The sequence below is a fragment of the Peromyscus californicus genome, unplaced genomic scaffold, assembly GCF_007827085.1.
Source record: "Peromyscus californicus insignis strain IS unplaced genomic scaffold, ASM782708v3 Scaffold_4__1_contigs__length_199733344, whole genome shotgun sequence".
Classification (NCBI taxonomy): domain Eukaryota; kingdom Metazoa; phylum Chordata; class Mammalia; order Rodentia; family Cricetidae; genus Peromyscus; species Peromyscus californicus.
The window spans coordinates 3,367,200-3,391,348 of record NW_026294562.1 but is presented as its reverse complement, the minus strand read 5'-3'; the positions used below and the strand labels follow the sequence as shown (position 1 = coordinate 3,391,348).

The window sequence follows — 24,149 nt, the reverse complement described above, 5'->3', positions numbered from 1 at the left end:
TGATATTTCTAATAAATTACTATCATTTAAACCTGGAATTCATTTTACATTCTCTTGGTATATTTTAGCAAATTGACCTTTACATCTATTTTGCATCTATTAAATTAAAATACATTTCAGTTGCCTAGAAATATGGTTGGAAATTTCATAGCATTTTTTCAGTTAGTCTTGCCATATGACAAGCCTATTCTCTAAATATTTACATCATTGGATAATACCTATGTATTTATGCTAATTCTGACTTTACATTTTCAAAACTTAATCTGTTAAATTAAATGTAAACTTTAAAAGTATCAGACCATCAGATCATGTAACTGGGTGCCAGTAAAACAACATGGCTGATCGCACTATCTTGAACATTTTAATGCCCTTCACTTCCCACCCTGGCCGCTTCCACCTTTGTATTGAAAACTTCCAAAATATATCTATAGGAGGAAAATTTTATACATGAGATTTATGTTGCTATAAAGGAGAAATCCTTTATAACCACATAAAAGTGTTGTAACCAGGAACTCAGTCTAAGTTTTACATAAAAGGAGACATATTTTATCTTTAATGCCTCATTAAGCTTTCTGGAAATGGCAATATTCTAGAATATTCTAGGTGAATGATTACATATGTCTATATTTCTTCAAAAGTTCAAATATCTTAAGTAGAAAAAATCTGAATAAATTATTTGTTCTAATAATTGAATGTATTTTTCTGTTATTTGTCTTTCTTCTATTTAATTTTTGCCTTTATGCAGAGGTAGCACTTTGACATATCAGCTGACTCTCACCTGTAATTCTTCAAATAATGTAGCCCACACTGCCATTCCCAGGCCAAGATGATAACCTGTAATGTCTCAAAAGTCACTTTAGTTATTTTAAGCCCAAAATATGCATATAATTGTGTGCAAGTGGGAAGGAGGTGAGTGTGCAGGTATGTGTATGTGGAGTGTATGTTTATAGATATATAGGTACATAGATAATGAAACTCTACCTTATATATGGAGTTCCCTTAAGCCACATATACAGAAATAAAGAACAGAGATGTGGTCACTAGGTCAGGAAGGGATAGAGAAGTCGGCATAGAGCAATGACCATAAACCTAGGTTGATAAGGTGACTGAATCTAGATATCTGTTGTACAGCAGAAGGGCTGTATGTAACAACATTATATTGTCTGCTAAACTGCTAAAAGGGTAGACTCTGGAATGTTGGCAATTTGCTTGACATTGGCAATAATGTCGCTTGTGTTTGGTGTATTCAGCATGCATACATGGAACTCGTCTTTAAAGATAGATACGCCAATAGATCACAATATGGAATTGTGATCACTAAGTTAGATCAATGTTAGTGATCACAATGAGGTTGCGGGTGCATCACTGATGAGAGGGGGAAGCTGGGGAAAGCAACCAAAGGTGCATAGCTCTGTGACACCAGTGAGGGCATCCTAGGGAGATGTGCTCGTGTGCTCACAGGAGAGCTAATCACACATCCACGCTGTGCCAGGGCTACGGTGTCCCCAGCAACTAGGAATGCAGTTTTGCTCACTGAGGGATCGAGGAAATGCAAAGAAAATTAGCCAGGCCATGTCACCTATGCAAACTTACAGTGGGTTTTCTTTTTCAGGGTGCACCTAAACCAATAGCCATAGAACCCTGTGCTGGGAACAGAGCTGCTGTCCTGACTGTGTTCCTGTGTCTACCGAGAGGATCATCAGGCGCTCCGCCCCCTGGGCAGTCAGGTATGATGCATGAGCCAGCAGTAGTTAAACACACTCGACTGAGAGGGCGAAACAGCTGCACTGAAGTCACTGTTGTCAGGACCCTTACCAGGTTCTAACTCAGAACATGGTAATGAAATCTTATTAGCATGTAAACTGTCACACAAATATGTGCATTCTATGCTTAGGCATTCACCAGTGTTTCCTGTATAAACACCTGTTGATGTATGTGATTTGTGTAGTGTGTTGTAATTTGATTGTTGTGAGAACACTCACTAGCACGGAAACAAGTTCTTGATGCTTTTGGCCAGCTTCCTTTTTCCTCGTATGTGTGGCTTATAGGAAGCCAAATTGTAGCTATGATGAAAACTTTGTTGATGTGGAACCAACCCAGGGGAGTGTGTGTTTAGGGCACTCAGTGCCATCAGGAGACAACAGCTCATTGCGAACATCTCGGTGTGAGTGGGATGGGCTAGGCGCTCTCTTTCCCTCAGATGAGCGCAGCGGGTCCTGAGTCACAGTTCCCTACCTGAAAAGCATGTTTTGGTTTTGGAGCTGATTGTTTAAGTATGGTCTTGGAGTTTCCTCATAGCTACGATGCCATCTATACTGTAAACACACTCAATGTGAATGTAATTGATAATCTGATCACATGCGACACTCATTTCTCTGTTTACATGTTATAGTCCATCTATCCAAAAAAATTTTTTTTATATTATGATTGTCTTTTCTGGTCAACTCTAAATGAAATGAATGTTTTTAAGAGCAAGAGAGATTCCAGATCTTTATCCTCAATTCCTTTATACATAAAACGAAGTGCCAGGGTCCTGGCAGCTTCCGTGACTGTAATGGATAATGAACTTGCCTCTCTGCTTACTTATCTTTGCTTACTCCCCAACTTAACTTTGACCTTGCCATGGTTTGTATTTATCCCCTCCCAAAATGGAAAACATACCACTTTACATCTTTTAAGCTCTAAGTATCTTGTGCTACCAAACTACCCCATGTGAACAGTTCCCAACAGCCTTCGATTCCTCATTTACAACACTCTTAAGGTCGTCTTAGTGCAAGAATTTCTATCCAAAAGTCAACGGTAAATGTTTATTCAAAAAAGAGATCCTATACACACCTTCTTAAACACTGGGTGGGTGTCTGTTCTTTCAGCACTACCCCGGTGAACAGCACGCAGAAGGAAAAGCTTTGACACTGGTCAGATGTGATGGATATTTATAGTTCTGTGCCCAGCTAATGGAAGCATGGCTCTAAAGCTGGGAAGATTTCCAAAACAAATACTTCACTAATGAAAGCAAGCCAAGGTGATATAGACCAAGGTTCCTCTTGATCCCTGACAAGCTGCCTTACTGACGGGGAGAAGTAAAGGCAGCTGCCAATGTTCTCTCTGTCCCTTTAACCTCAGAGAGCCTCTTTGCCTGGTTTTAAAAAGCCTTGTATTTGTGTGGACCATCACCGTAGCCGTTTGATTATGGGGGAGGCATTATGATTCCTCATGATAATGCTGCTTTAGCTGTGGTGTTTACACAATACTCTCCTGTTTTTCACATTTGATCTTCATGACAAGGCTGTGAAATAGGTAGTACAGGGCTCTACGTGAGAGGAGTTAGGTGTAGAAAGCACCGTGATTCTATGCTCAAGGAATAGTTGGAGTGGGGGAGACAAGGGTAGAGAGCAGAGGAAGAAAAATATTACTGCTAGCAGTCCATCTGGAGCAGAGAACTATTCTCTATAATTAACAGCCCACATCTTCATAAATTGAAGCTTTGGAATTGATGATGATGATGTCTACAGGGCTGCTCTAGGTAGGTAGATGAAACACTGAAATAGTTCTCATACTTTCTCCAGCGCCTGGAAAGTGAAGGATGTGGTGTGTGTCTCTCTGTGCGTTATTCAAGACAATCTTGTTGCTTGTTTCTTTTTTTAAAAACCTAATAAATTTGCCCAGATATTCTTGGAGGAGTAAGAATGTTCTTTGGTTCTATCCTTCAAGATACATGATATACTAATGGGTGGATAGGATGATGGTTGATTGACAGGTATGAAGCAAGCAAAGTAAAAACGTCAATGGGAGACTCAAAAGTGATGGGAATACCAGCATCCATTATGTTCATTATAAAATTCAACTTTGCTATATCACTGATTTTTTTTTATAGTAAAAGCTTTGGATATGATAGAATAGCAATCTCATGACTGTGCTGGAATGCAGAGTCTGTGGGTGCCTTCAGGACAGTCACCTTTCCCAGACCTGTTCTCGCCCATTTAGCACACTAATGTTGAGGGTGGACCTTCCTCCCAAATCCACTCAGACTGTCACAATGAAATTGGTCACACACAGAGGACACTTACCAGGCTTCTGAGTCTTCTTTGGTCCTGTCAGGGTGACAGTTAAGTTCACCACCATACTCTTTCTCAAAATTTGCAATTAGCACCTGGCAGTAAGTGTCGAGAAACACACTCTAGTGGCCATCTCCTGCAGGGGCAGCTAGTGCTCTTATGGGATTCAAAAGTGTTTTGCCTCTTTCTACTAACAACTATTTCTGTAATATTTAATGAGCAAGGGTGTCCTTTTTTGTGTATGTCTTGAAAATGTGAACTGCCTTTGGCCTTCATCTAATCTGAGATCAAAAGAAAAACTGCATGCCCTCTGGATTACTCAGGTGCTAATCTTTTCCTTGGTATTATCTGTTCACTTTTTAAAAAACATACAAAGTAGTGGGTTTCATTGGGACATTTCTATACAAATATGATGTCATTAAACTTTGTTCTTATTTGCCCTCCTCATGGTCTTCTTTCCAACCCACCTCTCTCCGGTTCCCTTTCTCCTGCTTTCTCCACATAGATTCCATTCTCCTTTCTTGACACCTCCTCTTTAGACTTCTTCCTAATCTGCTAATCTTCCCAGGGTGTGAGTGAGTGTGTATGTGTGTGTGTGTCTGTATATATCTGTTTGTGTGTCTGTGTGTATGTCTGTTGTGTGAGCATGTGTATAAATGTGTGTGTCTAATATATACGTCTGTGTGTGTGTTTTGTTTTTCTATATATATTTCAGTGCTCATAAGTAATTGTCCCCTTAGGTGGCTTATAAGTAAAGTACACGATATTAAATGGTTTTTTGTTTGTTTGTGTTTGATGTCTGTAGAGTTGGACTAATCAGGTACCTTGCTCATCCAGCAAGCGTGTGTTTCCTGTGAGCAGCCTCGCCAACCACACCAGACTCTGAGGTTACCGTGAGATCTGTACTGTTAGCATGTGTTCACCATGCAGCCCCTTTCTCTCCTCACCTCACAGTTGCTGCAGAACCTGCATTCCATGCAAGCATGACACATGAAGTAGCTCTGCTGCCTGACACTGAACCAAGCTTGTCTCCAGTCACTCAGACAGTACTGTCCCCAAGCATTTTAGAGTCACATTAGGATGAAATGTGGACAAAGGAGGTAGACCTCTGGAGAAGCACAAATTAGAAAAGATAATGACTACTGACTCTGATGGAAGATTATGGATTCCACAGTTTATGAAGTCCTCCTAATGAGAGGCAGCTTAACGTTCCTCACTGGATTAAAAGTCCAGGGCCCCAAATGTCTACTGATAGAATGAAGCCGTATGCTTCAACTAAAACCAAAATTTTACTGTGACCCAGTCTCCTGCATGATTCATTTTTGAAGATTTTGTTATTGGTGTGTGTGTGTGTGTGTGGTGGTGGGACATGCACACAGTGCAGCACATGTGTGAGGTAAAAGGCAGCTTTATGAGGTCTCTTCTTTCCTTTATGTGGGTCCCAGGGGTGGAATACAAGTTACACAGCTAGTTCAGCTGCTGACTGGGCCGTCTCCTCAGCATACGTGGGATGTCTGACATTAACAAGGAAAACAGTGCTTTGAAGTCTAAGACTGCGGTATCTCAATTTAGGTTTAGACAGTTGGGCAAGATGACCAGACATTTTTGGAATAATCTACAAGTATTGCATAAAGTTTAAAATGATATTCTAGCCACAATGTCATTGATTCATTTCCTGTTTAAAGCAATGATAAAAAGACCTTTGAAGTTGAGAGAGAGAGAGAGAGAGAGAGAGAGAGAGAGAGAGAGAGAGAGGGGTAACAATTCTTGGCCAGTTGTTTTATTAAGATACATAAACATGCATGTGTATATGTGAGCACACACACAAAGTATGTACACGTACACATACATACACACCATGCACACACACATATATATACACAAACATACTTACTGCTTCCAGACCCTTTGTGAAGCTGCTGTGACTCCCCTTTTTATCTGAATCTCCACAGAGAGTGAAGTGAATGACTTGGCCAGACTCCATTCAGCTAATAGATGAGTGAGCTGGAATTCAAACCCAGGGCCTTTGGACCCTCAGCCTGTAACCACTGTGACCTCAATACAAACATGAGGTGCTTCTATATATAGCCCTTAGTACTGAAAAAAAAACAAACAAACAAGCAAACAGACAAACTTAAATCTAGTCAAGAAAGACATGGAGGGTCTGTGCTAATCAGTGGGCTGTGGAGAGCAAGCCAGACTCATTGGTCTTTCCTGGTGATTTCATTGTAGAAATTTGATAAAATGCAAATATGTGCTTGTCATACCATACCTGCTAGGAAAGCCTGGTTCTGTGTGTCATGACAACAGGAGTGTATGGTGACATGAGAGGAACTCAGCATGTCAGTTATGGCAACAGAGTTACCAGTCCTGAGGTGGGGACCAGGCTCGCCACTAACTAGCTGTGGTGATATTGTGTTCCCCAATATATTGTGCACCTTAATAAACTAATCGGGGTCAAAGAACAGAGCAGCCACTAGACAGACATAGAGGCCAGAAAATGGTGGCACACACCTTTAATCCTAGCATTCCAGAGGCAGAGATCCATCTGGATCTCTGTGAGTTCAAAGCCACACTGGAAACAGCCAGGCATGGTGACACACACCTTTAATCCCAGGAAGTGATGGCAGGAGGCAGAAAGGTATATAAGGCGTGAGGACCAGGAACTAGAGCTGGTTAAGCTTTTAGGCTTTTAGTAGCAGTTCAGCTGAGATCCATTCGGATGAGGACTCAGACAGAGGCTTCCTGTTTGAGGAAACAAGATCAACTGAGAAATTGGAGAGGTGAGGTTGGCTGTGGCTTGTTCTGCTTTTCTGATCTTTCAGTGTTCACCCCAAAACCTGGCTCTGGGGTTGTTTTTATTAATAAGACCTTCTAAGTTTCGTGTTACAACTTGCTGTGTCATGTTCTTGTGACTGGGCTGTAGTCTGAAGATTCTCTCACTCACTCCAAACTGACTACACAGCTCTTTCTTCTACAAACTGCTGCTGCGTTTATTCGGTCATTTAACGGGTGCTTCCGGTTGCCTGGGACCAGCAAGGAATGTTTATTTTCCCATGCACCCCTTACCAGTGACAAAAATTAGTTAGCTTCTGTCTGAATCAACCTTTCTGTTACTGTGATAAACACTGTGACCCAAAGCAACTTGGAGAGGACAGGGACTGTCTCAGCTCACAACTCTGAGCTCACACTCCATCACTGAGGGAAGTCAGACCCTGGAGCAGGAACTGGAGCAGAGACCATGGCTGCTCACTGGCTTGTTCCCCCTGCCTGCTTTCATGTCCCATACAGGGCAAGGGGCCCAGGGGTGGCACCACCCACAGTGGGCTTGGTACTCCCACATCAGTCATTATTCAAGAAAATAATGACTGCTTACAGACTTGCTTACAGGCAATCTGATGGAGGCATGATTCTAGCTTGTAGCAAGTTGACAAAAACAACCACAACCTAGCTAGCACAGTGTCACTTTTAAGTGTGTGTGTGTGTGTGTGTGTGTGTGTGTGTGTGTGTGTGTGTGTGTGTGTAAAACCTGCTGAGTCCATTTAGTGTTGCTCTTTTAGGGCTGACCACTTGGTATTGGACCAGCTGGGGCTTTATCCCTGAGGAAGACTGATTCTTTCTCTCAGCAGTCATTAGCTCCCTTGTGAGATTTTCTCCCTCCACAGTGGCATGTCAGCTGGTGCTTGTGTGGGCAACCACAATGCTGAGATTTCATGGGTGCAGGTTCGCTGTCATGGAGAGAACAGACATCCTGGCGCTCTGCCCTTTGGGTCTTTCTGCCCTCTCCCACGATGTTCCCTTGGCCTTAGGTATCGGGTTTGTGAATCTCTCTATTGGAGCCTGGCACTCATGACCAGTTGTTCTCTAAATTTTGACCTCTTATGGATTTCTGTGATGTCCTCATCTGCTACAAAAGAAAGATGCCTTTTTTTTTTTTTTTATGGTTTTTCGAGACAGGGTTTCTCTGTGTAGCTTTGCGCCTTTCCTGGAACTCAGTTGGTAGCCCAGGCTGGCCTCGAACTCACAGAGATCCGCCTGGCTCTGCCTCCCGAGTGCTGGGATTAAAGGCGTGCGCCACCACCGCCCGGCGAAAGATGCCTTTTTGATAAGACGTCAGAGCTACTCTTATCTGTGGGAGTAAGGACAAATGTTTAGAATGCAGTTAGACATTAGAGTGTTTAGGAAAGTGGTAGCAGTAAGTTCTCCTGTACTTAGTTAGGGTTACAGGGCCAGAGGTGAATCCCTCCTGTTGAGTAGGCTGTAAGTCCAATTCAACTGCTGTTGTTTACTCCCAAGATGTAAGTGCCACCTTTGGGGCTGTCTTGCCGTGCTGGTCATTGTGAACAGGCATCACAGCTGAGGAGGACGGTTGCTTTTCTCCCTTGGCAGTTGGCATAGTGTCTTATGGGTACTATGAGAGCTAGTCCCCAGGGAGGCTTCTGGGTCAGATCCAGCTCAGCTGCATCCAAAGTGCATGGTGTCTTCAGTAATAGGGACTTACCTTCAACTTCTGGAAGGGAACCAAGGGCAGTGGCAGTAGCCTGTATTGTTTTGGGGCCTCTTGGACTCTTCAGACAAACGTCTTGAAAGGCTTCTCATGCCTGGTCCTTCAGCATTTTTTAAATATAGTCTATGGCTCTTCTTGAAGAAGTACTGTCATCTCAAGTGGCATAATTTCATTCAAATATATGCATGTATAACATTTAATTTTGTGAGAGCATGTAATAATATGATTTCACTGACTTTCTAAGACATCCTCAGTGTTATTTATCCCCCCACCTGCCTACCCTCCCAGTTAAAAGTCATCCTTTCCCCATTTCCTCCCTCATATCACCTGTGTCCTGCTCCTTTCTAGAGCCCTGCCCCCACCCCCTGGTCCCTTTTTACTGGTCTCCATGGTTACTCCAGATTATATACTCACATCTAAAGTTTTGAATCTAGGAACCACAAAGACAGAACATAAGGCATTTGTCTTTCTGGGTCTGTGTTACCTCACTCAGTATAATATTTTCTAGTTCCATCCATTTATCTGTAAGTCTCATGATTTCATTTTTCTTTACAACTGAATAGTATTCCATACTGTATATGTACCACATGTTCATTATCCATTAATCAGTTGAAGAACAGTTAGATTGTTTCCATTTCCTAGCTATTGTGGATGGTGCAGCCATGAACATGACTGAGCAAGCACCTGTGGAGTAGGATGTGATTTAGAGACAGGTTCCAGAAATGCCAGATCTCGGTGACACACCCTGTCCTCTCAAACCAGTTCTCAAACTAATTTCCATTTTCTAGAAGTCTATGGAATTTCCATTCTAGCAGACTCTTCCTTCATGGTTCCACCACTCTGTCTTCACACTTGTAGAATCACTTCTGTTGGTCAATCTTAGCACTCTCTAGTAGAGGGGGCAGAAGTAAGAAATACGACTATTAAATAAAATTCATTATAAAAATCCAACAGGTAGGCTGGGCGGCAGTGGCGCATGTCTTTAATCCCAGCACTCGGGAGGCAGAGCCAGGTGGATCTCTGTGAGTTTGAGGCCAGCCTAGGCTACAAAGTGAGATCCAGGACAGGCTCCAAAACTACACAGAGAAACCCTGTCTCGAAAATCAAAACAAAACAAGAAAAAACAAAAACCAAAAACCAACAAGTTAGTTACTTTTATCCTCAAATCCAATATTGCTCATAGCCAATATATGAGTCTTCACAAAGAAAGAAAAAGTGTGGCTTAATAAATGACAGAATTAGGCAGAGAACCCAGGAAGGTAATTAAGTAAGAACAAATGTCTAAAATTATTGTTGATAATAAATATTACACTGTCTCTGAGAACACTTGATATTCAAATGCCCAAAACCCACATTAGGAAATAGTTTATCCTCTATGCAGAGTGCTGGCTGTTATGAATCTACTTGCTGTTTATATTCACTCAAGTATTTAAAGCATCTGCTGTGTGCTTGGAAAGGCTGCAGCCTTTGCAGATATAAACATAGCACAAATAACCATGCCAATAAACCCATAATTTAAAAAGTTCAATGAACAAAAGGTGTGGAGGTGAAATTACAGGGCTATCTAATTGCTAAGCCTAGTGTTGTTCTGTAGTAGTAACGGAGTAATGTAGGTGGTAATGAGTGATGCCCTTTCCTCAGTTCTCACATGACAGCTCGAGTGTTGGAATGCTGAATATTCTTCTCGGCTTCTGGAACCATTTGCATGCCCTGCTGTTCTGTACCTTGACCCCTCTTAGGTACCTACTTAGAATGCATGGAGAGGCCATGGCTCCAAAGCTCCTCTGCCCTGCACTTCAGACTCCAGTCCCTTACAGACAAGAAGGCTTTCTGTTCCCTTGGGTCCGACCTCAGCAAGCCTCCGGGGTCCTCTCCATCTAGTTAGGAAAATGCTTTGTGCTTGTTCCCAGTCCCGCAGCCATCTCCTCACACCCGCTAACATCAGTCTCTCCCCGGCTGTCCTGATGCTTAGATGTAAAGTCGAAGTCACCTTCCCCTTCTCCTGTCCGCCCATTCTTCTGACCACCTCTGCTCTCCTTGCCTCTCCCCCTCCATCCATCCATCCTTTCCCCCCCTTCTCCTCCTCCTCCCTCTCTCTACTCTCCTTTGGATACTGTAATCCCAGAATCTGACCCCACAGCAGACAGAGCAAACCTTGCTTTCCCAGTCTTGATTCCACCATGCCGTTTTCACACCCTGGATTTCTGCCAAGGGAAAGCACTACTGTAACCATCACTCCTCCTCACAGACCTCCAGAGATGTACTTCAGGGTGGGCAGCCCTCCCTGTCATTACTTAGCCTCTTTACTCAGCACCCACAGTCCTCATCTACCCATGTGCACAGCAGCATGAGTGGCACAGTGCCTCCCTCTGTATCCTGAGCTGGTCTCAAACTGGCCATCCCTCAGCATCCATCTTCCATATGTGCAATCACCTGCATGTATCACAGCACCTGGCCCTGTACCCATGTTTTCCCTGCAGTTCTGAGTATGTGCATATGTTTACCATACTCACCACTGTCCCTTGTACCTGAAAGCCTTTTCCCTCCTCACCTTCTGATGTCACCTCCATTCCCAGAAGCCTTTGCAGTTCCATCCTGTAAGAGCTCAGTCAGCCCCAGCTCCTCTTCCCTTTACAACTTTCTGACCTGTCAGTCACTGTGGGCTTCCCCGTACCTGATACCCAGGTGGAAGCTGCCAACAGGAACCCGGCCTTAGTATTTGCTTGATAAACATTTGATTGATGAGTAAAATTGATTAGTCATAAAATGTAGAACTTCTCACCAAAAGATATATGCTATACAAATGTAAGCCCATAATCTTAGTAGATTAGGTTTTATGCTTTATTGATTCATGAAGCATTGAAGCTACATATCTTGAGGACTAAAATTAAGCTGAGAACTGTACTTTTGATGGAATATATCTGTTAAAAATTATTTGTTTAGATTTAAGATTCAGTAGAATCAGAATATTAGTGAAGGATGACACAAAACACTAAGGCAGATTCTGTATTTCCAACACACCCTGCATGATTCCTGTCGTAAAATGTTGTATTTCATGATTTTAATTTTATTTCTTTCTTGGATGATATTTTTAAAAAACTGTATGATTTAAATTTGAGATAATACAACTTGGTTTCATACTTGATGAATAAAAAATGTATTTGAATTTTATGGAGTAAAAGTCCACGTACTAGTTATTCTCAAATGAGAGAGCCTTGCAGATGATCAAAGCATTGGGTCTCGCTGTTGTAATTATCATTACACAGATTGTCCAGAATCTATCCTGTGCTCCAAATACCTTTATATTATTATAACCCTAGAAGTTGTAGAGTACCAAGTTTCTATAACGTGTGAGGACAGTGAACTCATGGAGGTTTGGACACTTGCCTATAGCCATACAGTAAATAACTGCAGAGCCAGAATTTAAAAATCAGAAAAACTTCACATACAGTGGTGTTTTTCTGAATCTCAGTTGGGGTTAGCTGGGGTTTTGCATAAATAGAGGGATTAGCTACCTGATTTTGAATACAGAGCAAGCTTCTTCTCTATGACCAATGTCACTCTGCAGTGGTACAGCCATGTCTCTCCCGTCTGAGATTTTAAATTTTCCTTGTGCCATAGTTAATGGAGAGAAATTGATTCATGTGTTAAAGAAGCGAAGAAAAATATCAATAAGACACCCGATGACTAGTGCACATGGCTAATGAGGCACACTTCAGTCTTGTGCCAACCCTAAAACTTGACTCAGATGTTCTCAGGCTAAGCTGTTAGAAACACTTCTCCTGAAGGGGCAGGATGCCTCACACTGACGTGAGACCTGTCGCCCCCACACTTCCCTTCTCTGTCCTTTCTCCCTCCCACCACCCCGTTTTGGTAGTTCTATAATCGACTGGCAAATGATTATTTTAGTCAAGGAGGAAATGGGAGGTGCTAAAGCCCGACAATGGCCACAAAGTCAGGGCAGGGGATCGAGATTCGTTCACAGTAAGAGAGCTGTAAAATCAAAACAATACAATGCAAGTTACGTGACTATAAATCAAATATCAAGAGTACATCTCCTTCCCTTTGGAGTTCTTATGAAAAATGACACTGTACTCTATATAAAACTGCCATTCCTAGTTTTGAAAGACTCTAAATGAAGCCTGCTGATAGTCAGTGAGGCTTCCCTAATAAACAAACTGGCTTGAACAGCAAACACACATCTCTCAAGGTCATGGAAGTGTCTGACGTACTTGGAGGCCTTAATCTTGTGGTGATAGAATGGGGTCTGTTGTCTTCAAATAAGGCCACTGATCCCACCAGTGAGTCTCTACCTTCATAGCCATGTCTAACCTAGACTCCTATGCCATGGGATGTCCTTCTGTATGCTGTGAATATGTGTTGCTCTCATTGGTTGATACATAAAGGTGATTTAGCCTATGGCAAGGCAGGATATATCCAGGCAGGAAATCCAAGCAAAGATACAGGAAAGAAGGGTAGAGTCTGGGAGACTCCATCCAGCCGCTCAAGGAGCAACATGGCAGCAGACCAGTAACCCCACAGCCACGTGGCAATACTTTATTATTAGAAATGGGTTAATTTAAATGTAAGCGCTAGCTAATATAGCCTGAGCCATAGGCCAAACATTTGTAACTAATATTAAGCTTCTGAATGATTATTTGGAAATGGCTGCAGGATGGGGCAGGACAGAGAAAAGCTAGTTATTAGGACTTCTGTGGTCTGCATTAAACAGGATGGATGGGTAATCCTGATGGCAGAGAACTGTCATTTTGAGATTGAGAAATGGCCTTAGAGGTTGCCTATTTCCAACTCACAGTTTGCAAGAAAGAAGCCTATGGAGCCATGAATAGGAGGAGACATGTTTGTAGCTGAGCTGGAGTCACAGCAAAGGTCTCTGAATCCCTCATGCAGAGGATTTGGCTCTTAGTGTTTGTTTTACCATGGTGAAGGTCTATCTAACCAGAAAAAATAATAATTTTCCTCTTAGCAAGCAGCACTGTACCACACCTGCCACATAAAATGGCAGCCAAGGGCACCATAGAACAGAATAATGAGAAGTTAAGTGGTTTGAGAAAAATACATCTTCTTACCATCAAGTTGATGAAATGTGGATCAAAGCCATGGACATTACTTTTTCCCACATAAACATTTTTCTAGGGCCTACATCATTAGAGTAGTTGTTCCCCCAGAAAACCCAGGGGAGATATATTCAAATTTTGATAAAAATTCCTGATCATCTTTGAGTATGGTTAATTTGTGTGTGATTTTTTTATTTGTATCTTTTTAATTATAAAATTTAATGAAAAAAATCCAATCCAGTCTCAGATCAGTTCAGTGGTGTGATAGTGTCTTCCAGAGGTGTTGTTAGTGAGAATATGCACTCATGCTTAATGCCAGTCCTGAGGGAGGCTCAAACAGCAGAAATGTAATTCCACAAAAGGTAAGTGTTGACTGTAATTACATTAACTCTTTAAAGCCACAATGGTCTTTCTCAAAGGGCTTTTAAGGAAAAAGTTAATGACCCTCTGAGAAGTGAGTAATGTGTCTCCATCTATCTGCCTTATAATTTGCAAATGAACATAGGCCATGCAAATTGAGCAGGCTTTCTTAATTGATGGGTAGCATGTCCTGGGCTGCCGTGCACCAAAAGCACCAGTAAAACGTAAGAGAGAATGTTCATTCTTCCTTAAAGACTTAAATTGGTCCAGAAGACTCCAGGGAGGGGGTCTGAAGAGTCCTCCATAGTCCCTGGAATCATCGTTTAGAAACCTTGGGGAATAAATGGATTCATGTCCCCTGAACCTGCTGTCTGGTATAATTTGACTTGAACCTTGAAGCCCCTAAAAGTCTAGATGCAGTGACCATACATTCAGTTCCATTTATCCAGCAAGCCAGGCAAGGATCATCAAATCAATAACATGACTATGCCATCTGCCTTCCCCTTGCTCACCATCATAATGAAAAATGAGTCCTTAAGTGTTCAGAGAGGCAATTAGCTCTGAAGGCTGAGCTGTAATGGGGAGAGGCCAAGTTACATTTGTATTCAAAACTTTACTGGTAAAATGGAAAGGAAACTGTTGTCCATATTAATAGATACATAAAATGTATAAATGGGGTAATTTGGTATTACTCTGTTTATGCATAATATTATCTAACTGCAGGAACACAGAGCTGAGAAGGGCAATGAGATGACATCTGGCTCCTCCAGCCGCCTGCAGTCACAGCTGGTGACCCTGTCTGGAGTCATCTTGGACAGACAGACTGTCTCTAAAGATGTCCCCCAAAGGCGTGCTTCTAACTTCTGAGACAAAAATCATTCTGTTACTGAACAGTCTTACTGCAATTGGATCACATTTTCTTTTGTTCTCTGTCTTCTTGTCCTTGTCGCTCCAGAAATAGAGAGCAGCTGATTGGGCTTTCTAGCTAACCCACCTCATGTCACAGAGCAGCTGATTGGCTCTCTAGTTAACCCACCACGTGTCACAGAGCAGCTGATTGGCTTTCTAGCTAACCCACCTCATGTCACAGAGCAGCTGATGGCTCTCTAGCTAACCTACCATGTGTCACAGAGCAGCTGATTGGCTTTCTAGCTAACCTACCTCATGTCACAGAGCAGCTGATTGGCTCTCTAGCTAACCCACCACGTGTCACAGAGCAGCTGATTGGCTCTCTAGCTAACCCACCACGTGTCACAGAGCAGCTGATTGGCTCTCTAGCTAACCCACCACGTGTCACAGAGCAGCCTCAGAACCACCTCCAGCCTCAGTGCCCGAGTTAAGTCAGTGTCTTTGCCTTGAGCCTGTCGTCTTCCTTCTGACGTATACGTCCCTGACCCTCAGAGCTCTTCAAGCGTCCTGACATCATTGGCTTGAGTCTCATGAACTAAGTGGAGATGTGGTTCTCTTCCTTTGATTGATGGGTGAGGAAACTGATACTCCCCCGTGGAGATTTCCTCAGAGACAAAGGTCCTCTCGACTTTGCTCACGGTGTCGTTTTCTGGGTTCCTAACCCCTCTTTTGAGCCAGCTGCCCTGCTGATGGATGTCTCCCCCCAGAGACCAGGCCCCTCTGTCCCACCCCGACCTCTGTCCTGTTCTACTTTGTGTCTGTGCTGCTGCTTCCCTGCACCAGTAGAGGGAGCAGTCTGTTTCAGTGGGTTTCTCTGCTGTTTCAGGTCATTTTAAAAGTTCATGCTGTCCTTAATGCCATTCATTCTCTGCTCTGACACTTGATGTTATGTGCCTTCCAGTGCTGGATTCCAAAGAGACTTAAAATCACACCACACACACACACACACACACACACACACACACACACACACACACACACATACATACACGCACACACACGCATACACGCACACACACAGTTATGAATGTACCAAATTGCCCCTTTGCATAGACCTGTCCCTGTGTACTTCTCTTTTTCATCACCAAGAGAATGTCTCATTTAGGGGTCACCTGGGAACCTTCTCTCCATCTCAGCCATCCACACTCCACAGCTTTGTTTTTGTTTATCATTTACTTCTGTGAAGTTTTCATTACACTGTGTTCATCCCACCCAGGTAAGTCAAGGGCCATAATTCCCACTTATCATTATATCCTTGGTGGTAAATGGTGCCTAAAGCATAATAGAAGGTCAATATATTGCTTAATTATTTTCCTCCTTTCTCTTGCTCACCTGTGCCTGTTGGCATTAACCTCCCAGAGTTAAGTTCCTAAGCTGGCTGTGAATTTACACTTTCTAATGCACTCTGTTGAGTACTGGGCATTCGTACTTTATTACAAGTTATTCTGGATGCTTCTCAAGTTTAACAGCTGAAGAAGAGGAAAACAAAAACAAACAAACAAATAAAAAAAAACCCTCCTTAGTCTGGCTCCCAGTCTGGCATTTGAACTAGACCTAGAGGTTGGTTGAGGTAAACTGATTCCTCTGCACTAGCTGGGGCTGTCTCAGCCAGCCCTGTTTGTCATACAAGTCTTGTAGTCGCTTACAGTGGGCAATTTTCTTGTATGTTTAAAGCATTTCTTTGGGTCTCTCTTCATGTAGAAATACATCCTGTGATGGTTTGGTCATCCGGAAGATCCTTGGTTTTTTGTTCTAATATTTTTTTTTTCTAGAAATGAATGTCCCACAGATTCTTCTCCCATCTTAGGGCTACAAACAGGATCAGAGGCCTCCACTCCTTTTTGGTGACCTAGGAGGAGGTTTCAAAACTCTTCCTGCCACGTAACCATCCATTCACAACTTCTGATTTTGTGTGGCTGCCTAGATTCTCGGTCCTCCATTGAGTGTCTGAAGGTGCAAACATCTTTGAATATCTACTTTAAACATGGTTTGTTCTTGTCTTTTCGCTTGTATCTAGAACCAAGTCAGTCTTCCTAAACCTCCCTCACACTTAGTGCAGTACAGAGTCCGTGCTGCTGCCTTTATTCCCCCCGGGAGATCACTATGCGCTGTGTCTTCTGGCTTTTGATTGACCAGCACGCAGAGTCATCCTCTACTGCTGGGACTCCTAGGTAACTCAGTCTTGGGAGAGAACGCCCAGACTCCATTCTTGCCTGTCACCTGAGCTTCTCCCCAACTTCCTTTTCCCATTCCATTGAAAGAATCTTAGAAACCCCAAACAGTTCTGCAGTGCTACTTCTCACCTATCATGTTGGTGAAAATTAAAAAGTATGACAACATATTGCAGGTGAGAACAAACAGCTGTAACCACACCGATGGGAATTTGGTAATGCCTAACAAAACTACACATGCAACCCAATTTCTAGGTATTTACCCTAAAACATACTTCCAATAATATGAAATGTAAATACACTGGTTATTTGCTTCAGCAGTTTTCATAAACACAAACTATCAAATACAAGCGTGTAGGAAAGTAGCAAAACACATGTGCCTGCAGGAAGACTGGAGAGTTCTCTAGAAGAATGGGGAGGGGTTTGCAGGCATTATTTCTGACCATTTAAGTTACTTAAAACTATCTCAAGTGTGCTAATGGAGGAAATAAAGAATATAGAGCAAAGTGGTGACTCAGTTACAAAGCTGAGGCAGGGGAGTCACTGAATTCGAAGCCATCCCTGGCTACATAGTGAGTTCCAGGACAACTGTTTCAAAACGAGAAGGAGAATATAAGATAATCTAATTTTACAAAAGAGAAGAATAAGCTGGGAGGTGGTGGCACACACCTTTATTCCCAGATTCAGGAGGCAGAGCCAGGCGGATCTCTGAGTTCAAGGCCAACCTGGGCTACAGAGTGAGATCCACGGCAGGCTCCAAAGCTACACAGAGAAACCCTGTCTCGAAAAACAGAGAGGCGGGGGGGAAGAAGAAGAAGAGGAGGAGGAGGAGAGGAAGAGAAGAGAAGAGAAGAGAGAATAGGTGGAAACTAGGGGCTGGCAAGATGGCTTAGTCACAAAAGTCCTTGCTGCACAGGCTTGAAGATCTGGCTGTGTAACCCTAGCACCCACATGCAAAACCAGGCACAGGGCATGCGTCTGTACTCACAGCACTGAGGGAACAGATGGAGAAGGATCCCAGGATTCTCCAGCCACCCAGCCTAGCCAAACTGGTGAACTCAAAGTTTAGTGAAAGACCTAGTCTCAAAAAAATAAGGTAGAGACCAGTTTACAAAGACACCAAACACTGACCTCTGGCTTCCATACACAAGTGCAGGCTCACACACATGCACACGTGTAGACACAAACTTCACACACAAAAAATAAATAACAATAAAATAAACCAGAAATTAACAAGACTGTCTACCTGCAAGAAAAGAGTGGAAAGGGGGTGTATAAATGCACCAGTCTAACTAAGATGGGAAGATAGAGCAGTAAAATATGAGGAGATGAAGTGGTGAAATATAGGGAGATGGGAGATGGGGCAGTAAAAGGTGGGGTAGGAGAGAGGATTTTTGAATATGCATTTGATTATATATAACTTTGACTCTCAAAACGTAACTAATAATGCATAAATAATATCAGGATAAAGGAGAACTGAAAATAGAATATGAACTATACAACTTGAAACAAAGTTATTACACATAAGCAATTCTGCAACCTAAGTAACTTCAGAAAAGATCGTATGTTGACTATAAGGCCATAGGTAACAGATGATCCACATGCACAGATATACCAGAGCGTGTGCAGTCAGAGGCGTGGGTTAGCAATTCTGACACTAGTTAATATCTGTGCCATCATGGATCATGAGAGCTGAGTTCTCACACTAGAGAATAAAAGATACGTGTGAGCAAAGTGAGAGGATTAGAATAACGCCTGTGTTGGATTGGAATCACAGGATCATTATGAACTCATGCATAGTCAGGTTTATAAATTTATACATATGCACACATGTGTTGATGTGTATCTCTTACCTCTTTTCAAGGACAGGGCCTAGATGATGTGGTAACTTGGTAATGATGAATATATTTAATGCTCATATCTTGGTTTCTTAAAACTATTCTCTAATAAAAGGAACAATGGATTTGGAATTAAGTGATTGATTCCAAGACTTAAAAGAGGGAAATGCAAGATGTACTAAAATCACGTTATAAATCCCCCAGATAAGTAAGCGCTGAATATGAATAGGCCTAATGAAAGGACATGAGATGTAAACTGAAAGAGAAACTAACGATAAAAAAGTGGGACAGCTTCAGATAAATAGGTGTGCTTCCATTAGCACTCCAAGAGTAGATTGAACACCCAGTCCATTCTAACAGGTGCAGAGTTGGGTAAGTATACATGAGAGAGAATGGGAGTCCTTCTTCGAGTCCTAGTGGAGGAATGCCCAAGGAAGAAAGCAAACAGGAAAGGCACCATGGGACAAAACCAGAGTCATTGTTGAGGGTGGGAGCCACTGCTGGAATAGCTACAGCACAGAGTATGTTAGTAGCACATTTGTGTAGTCTCGAAGCATTCTTCCACAAGACACGTGCTGACAGCAAAAGGGAAAGTTGCCAGTTCCTGGTTGGGAAACCTAGCAAACATGGCCTTACCCAAAGGATCAAAGTTAATTTGAACGATTGTAAAGCAGGCACTGTGTATTGTCTCCCATGTTGCAGTAGGAAGAGCAGAATAACATGTCTGTTGTGTTCCTGTTAAATGTATAACCAAAAATCACTGCAAATACAAAATGATAAACAGCTATGAAGCATGCCTTAGTCCCAACACATCAGAAGAAGGTGGCGTACGTCACCAGGGCATCCTGAATCTCTGTGGTCTGACCATGTGCGCGATGCTTTCACTGGGGGAGCTGGGGAAAGAAAGGCGTGAAAACTCTCCACTGCTTTTGGAAATTTCCTGTCTTAAATTATCGCAAAGTAAATAGTGAAATGTATTTTCTCTTTTCAAGTGGGTCACACTCCAAAGGTTAATCTATAGATTGCACGATATATATACTTTTTTTTTTCACAGAAATCACATTGTTGTATTATGTGGTTCTGGGTCCTAGAACTGTGTGGGCATTTATCTCTGTGTTTCGGCTGATCCCTTGTAGCCCAGAACATAAGCAATAGTTCGCTGCTGCATTCCTTAGGGGAAGTTGCTCCCACTAGAAGGTAAAGGAATGAAGAGGTTGCTTTCCTGGCTTCAAGTTTTTATTGTGAGAATGTGGATTAAGCAAGTTGCAGAGCTGATTTTCAAGACAGGTCTGTGTGGCCCTTTTGATGACTGCCCTGCTTTCTACACCTGAGGAGGCCTTCTCTGGCTAGGAACCATGCAAAGGAGCAGCCTGCTGGGTGCTGTCTACTGCATGGTCCTTTCAGGTTTTCCACTTCTTGAACTGCATGTTCACCTTTATTTTGTTTGTGAGAATTCTTTTTTACTAGAATTGTTAGATTGTGAGTGTTTTTATTAATAATTCTGCCTTACGTCTTTAAATTATATGTGTTAGATGAATCAGAAAGTGTAGGAGCAGGTATCCTAAAGCTTAAAACAATTCTTACTGAATCATAATATGCTTACAAAGTATGACCATATTGTGGTTAAAATTTTTGGAAGTGTTTAAAATAATTAAGTATGTCAAGTCCCTGAAATGACACTATGAAGCTCTTTCCCACTGGTATCTATAATTTGTGCAGATATGAATACAAAGTATTAGTTATAAGGATGGGGCTTCCGATACAAATGCTGTTTCTCTTGCAACTGTCTCAGCTCAGACAATAACGCAAGGAGTCTAAGTGTCCCAATGGTCAAGGACTCCACAGAGAACAGAACCACAAACAGCATTCCCCGAGTTCTTACTCTGAGATGCAGAGAGCTCTCCCTGAATCTCAGTAGCAGCCCTATAAGGTAGCTATGTGTAGGTTGGGAACACTGAATTCCAAAACCTTACCAGCAGCTGCTGACCACACAGCAGAAAGAACCAGAATTTGAACCTTTCTTGTTCCGTTTCTTTCTCTGAAGTTTGTGCTGTAATCACTGTCCTCTGGCATGTTCCTGTCCAGGAAGTAGTAAATAGAGCAGAGAGAAGCACTAGATAGAAAGAGAAGAAGCCCTTACTGCAATCCTGTAAGGCTTGCGTCTAATCTGCTCTGCTTTATGATTCAAAATGACAGAGCAAAACGAAACCCAGCGGGGATTTTAAAACGTGACTCAGAGATCAAACATGACTCTCTTTTGTCCCAGAACACTTCATACTCAAACCCCAGGCTTCGCTGCTGCTGGTGCGCGGCTGACACACAGCCCTGTAATTGGTGAATTTGCATTGTGCTTGTCGCCAGCAGATTAGGAAGGCACAGATGTCAGTTTTAGGAAATCCGGGGAATCTTAGCCTTGTGCAGACTAATTGGTACAATTGATAAAATGCTAATTAGAAAATAAATTCCAGTCTTTAGCTTAGTAACTTTGATGGATGTAACCATCTTTGTGAAATCCCTATGTATTCACAATGTTAAAAAAAAAAGTTTTCCTGTAAAAACGTATTTGTCCTCTAAAATCTATGACTGTTAAATATGAGAATTACCAGATATTTTCATTGAAAATATCAGCCAGTTCATTAAATTTTATTCAGTTGATGCAGATCCTTAAAATCACAGTGAGATTTTGTGATTTTGATAACACACCTCGATATGTCAAGTAACTAACTTAGGCACTAGCATCTCCTTCATGGTACATGGTCAGAGCACACTCCCATTTATTTACATCATCTGTAACCTGGAAACAATGGTGGGAGACAGCGCCTAAGCCTCCTTACAGGAGGCAGCCTGGAAACCTGGGATGCTTTCCTTGGGCACTGGTCCTCTTCTCTTCCAGGGCAGCATCATTAGCATAACAGCATTAGACAAGGGGAGTCCATCCTGTTCAGAGCCCTAGCCTATGCGGCTCCCTTCTCATGTTTTTAACCTTTCCACAGATTTGAGACTACCCAGTTCTCACAGTAATAACTCCCAGATCTTAATTTCCTTTTAGTATTTGGAATGTGGCCACAACATGATTGATTTTATATGGACATGCTAGAGTGTTTGCATTGGATTGGTTGATGCCCTTCAAGACTGCTGTCTCGGGAGGTTAAATATACTTGAGTGATTAGTATTTTAGAGACGGAGGCAGCTCTAGACCTAACAGGGCATTCTAGCTACCTGCCTGACCGCTTCATCTTCTCCCAGCCCAATACCTCCTGTCCACCCCTCTTCTTTTCTCCTAGCCTGCTCTCATGGGACTTTCAGCACCATTTCCCTGTTAAAATTCTCCTGCTGCGGTAACCCTTGACGTCGTGTCTCTTAATGTGGGCAGCTTGATGAACCCTTGTTTTGCATAATCCACTCATTTCACTTGTAGTTATTTACTGTCTGTCTTTCTGACTAAACTGTGGGCAGCACAGAAGCAAGGACCATCTCTTGTTACTACCACACCCTTCACATCCAGTGTGCCAACTCGGACCGTCAGTGCTTTGAGAAGCAAACGAATGAACGTGTTCACATGCTTTGCTCCTCTAACTCTGCATGTACAGAAGCAGAAGCCTGCAGAGGGGAAGCTGCAATGATGTGCAGAAGTGTGCATGAGACAATCATCAGGTCTAGCTTTGGCCTAAAGGATTTTAGGTCACATGATGGGATGAGCGTCAGTTGCGGTAATTTATATAAAACAGTCACAGAGACAATCTGATTCTCTTCCCATCTCTGGTTACCTGGAACTCCAAACTTCTACGGGAAAGAACTCCATGCCACCGACAGTCAGAAACGTGTCTTTGCGTGTGTAGCAATGAGTCCATATGTACACACGCATGTAGCGGGGAGGCTGGGGACACTGAGACATTTCTCCTGGGAAGGAAGTCTGCACTTCTCTCCTGCTGCCGGCTCCCAGCCTCCACATGCCCCACCACAGGAATCGACCTGCTCTCCTGGCAGCTCAGGAATTGCTGTGCTTTATTGGTTGATTTTCTAATGAAAACCTAATGTATTTTCCTTTAACATTTTTTGAAAAAAATGAAACATAAGTCTTACATCTTGGAAATATCCAACAAAAACATCCTATTTATTTCCAGGATTTCAGATATATTTAGTTTCTTTTTTATATAAGTGGCATCATTTTTTAATGAAGTCCTGTATTCTGCATTTTCAACAAATGTTATATAATGAGTATTTCTCTGAGTCATTAAAAATTCTTCAGAAAAAACTTTCAGAAACGTAATTTTAATGACTGCATAATATTGCATTTTATGGAAGTATCATAAATGTCTTAATTATTCTTCCCTTCTTAGATATTTGTGCTCTTCCCAGGCCTTTTGTTATGAATAATGTGGTGAGGAATCCCCACATAAAACTTTCATCTCCGCTTCTGATTATTTACTTAGGCTGTGTCTCTAGTTCTAAAATTCGTACATATGTACACATATTGCTAAATTGCTTTTCAGGAAATTTTTAACAATTTGTTTGCCAACTGAGATGTTTTGAATGTCATAGAAGACACTCCAGTAAAGAATATTGCAGACCCTTCTAATGAGCCTGCCCATGGAGCATAGGAAGATGGTCCATTCTGCAGTCAGGGAGCTAGTCACGTGACTAATTGAAGGTCTTTGAACTCAGAAGACCTGAAGCCTGGCAGAGGCCTAGATGGCAGTCATCTGAGGGGAAGACCAGGCCACACTTCAGCACACGGAGGACCTGGCGGCGAAGTTCCCCAACACACATCAAGGGCTTTTGGAATATGCAGTTTATTTACTGTGTGGCACACAGGCATTCCAAAAGCATGTGACACTTGAAGCGATAACTGGCTGGCTTCTTGGTAGATTGCTTCCCTATGTCCTTCCACCCCAAATCACTTTAGTAACCATATTGCAGAGCACAGATTATCACCCTGTGTTCACTGTGACCTAACCAGCCCATCTGATTTGATTACTGATACTATCGTGGATATCTTTATACATGAGTCAAGCTTTTATGAAAGACAGTAAAATATTAAAATGCTTAAAAGCATAGACTATGGAGCCAGGCTGTCTGAGCTAAATTTCCAGCTCTACCATTTCAGAACTGTGCAATCTTGGGCAGGTTGCTTAATCTATCTGTGGATTTGTTTTCTTGTCTGTACAGATTGGACGGTAACAGTGCTTTTCTTTAGGCCTGCCGTGTGACTATGCTAGGAACTATGTTAG

The 24,149-nt window shown here is 42.4% G+C and overlaps 1 protein-coding gene across 5 annotated transcripts in view; it reads left to right on the top strand.

The window, feature by feature from the left end:
* Positions 1-24,149, top strand: part of Atrnl1 (attractin like 1) — a 604,076-nt gene that overhangs the window by 502,434 nt on the left and 77,493 nt on the right. For 4 of the 5 annotated variants that reach the window (XM_052714295.1, XM_052714293.1, XM_052714291.1 and 1 more), the window contains one exon: positions 1,613-1,727. In XM_052714295.1, the coding sequence (XP_052570255.1) occupies positions 1,613-1,727 (115 nt within the window). Of the gene's footprint in view, positions 1-1,612; positions 1,728-24,149 lie in introns of those variants that run through there. The other variant, XR_008213236.1, reaches the window with a different exon arrangement.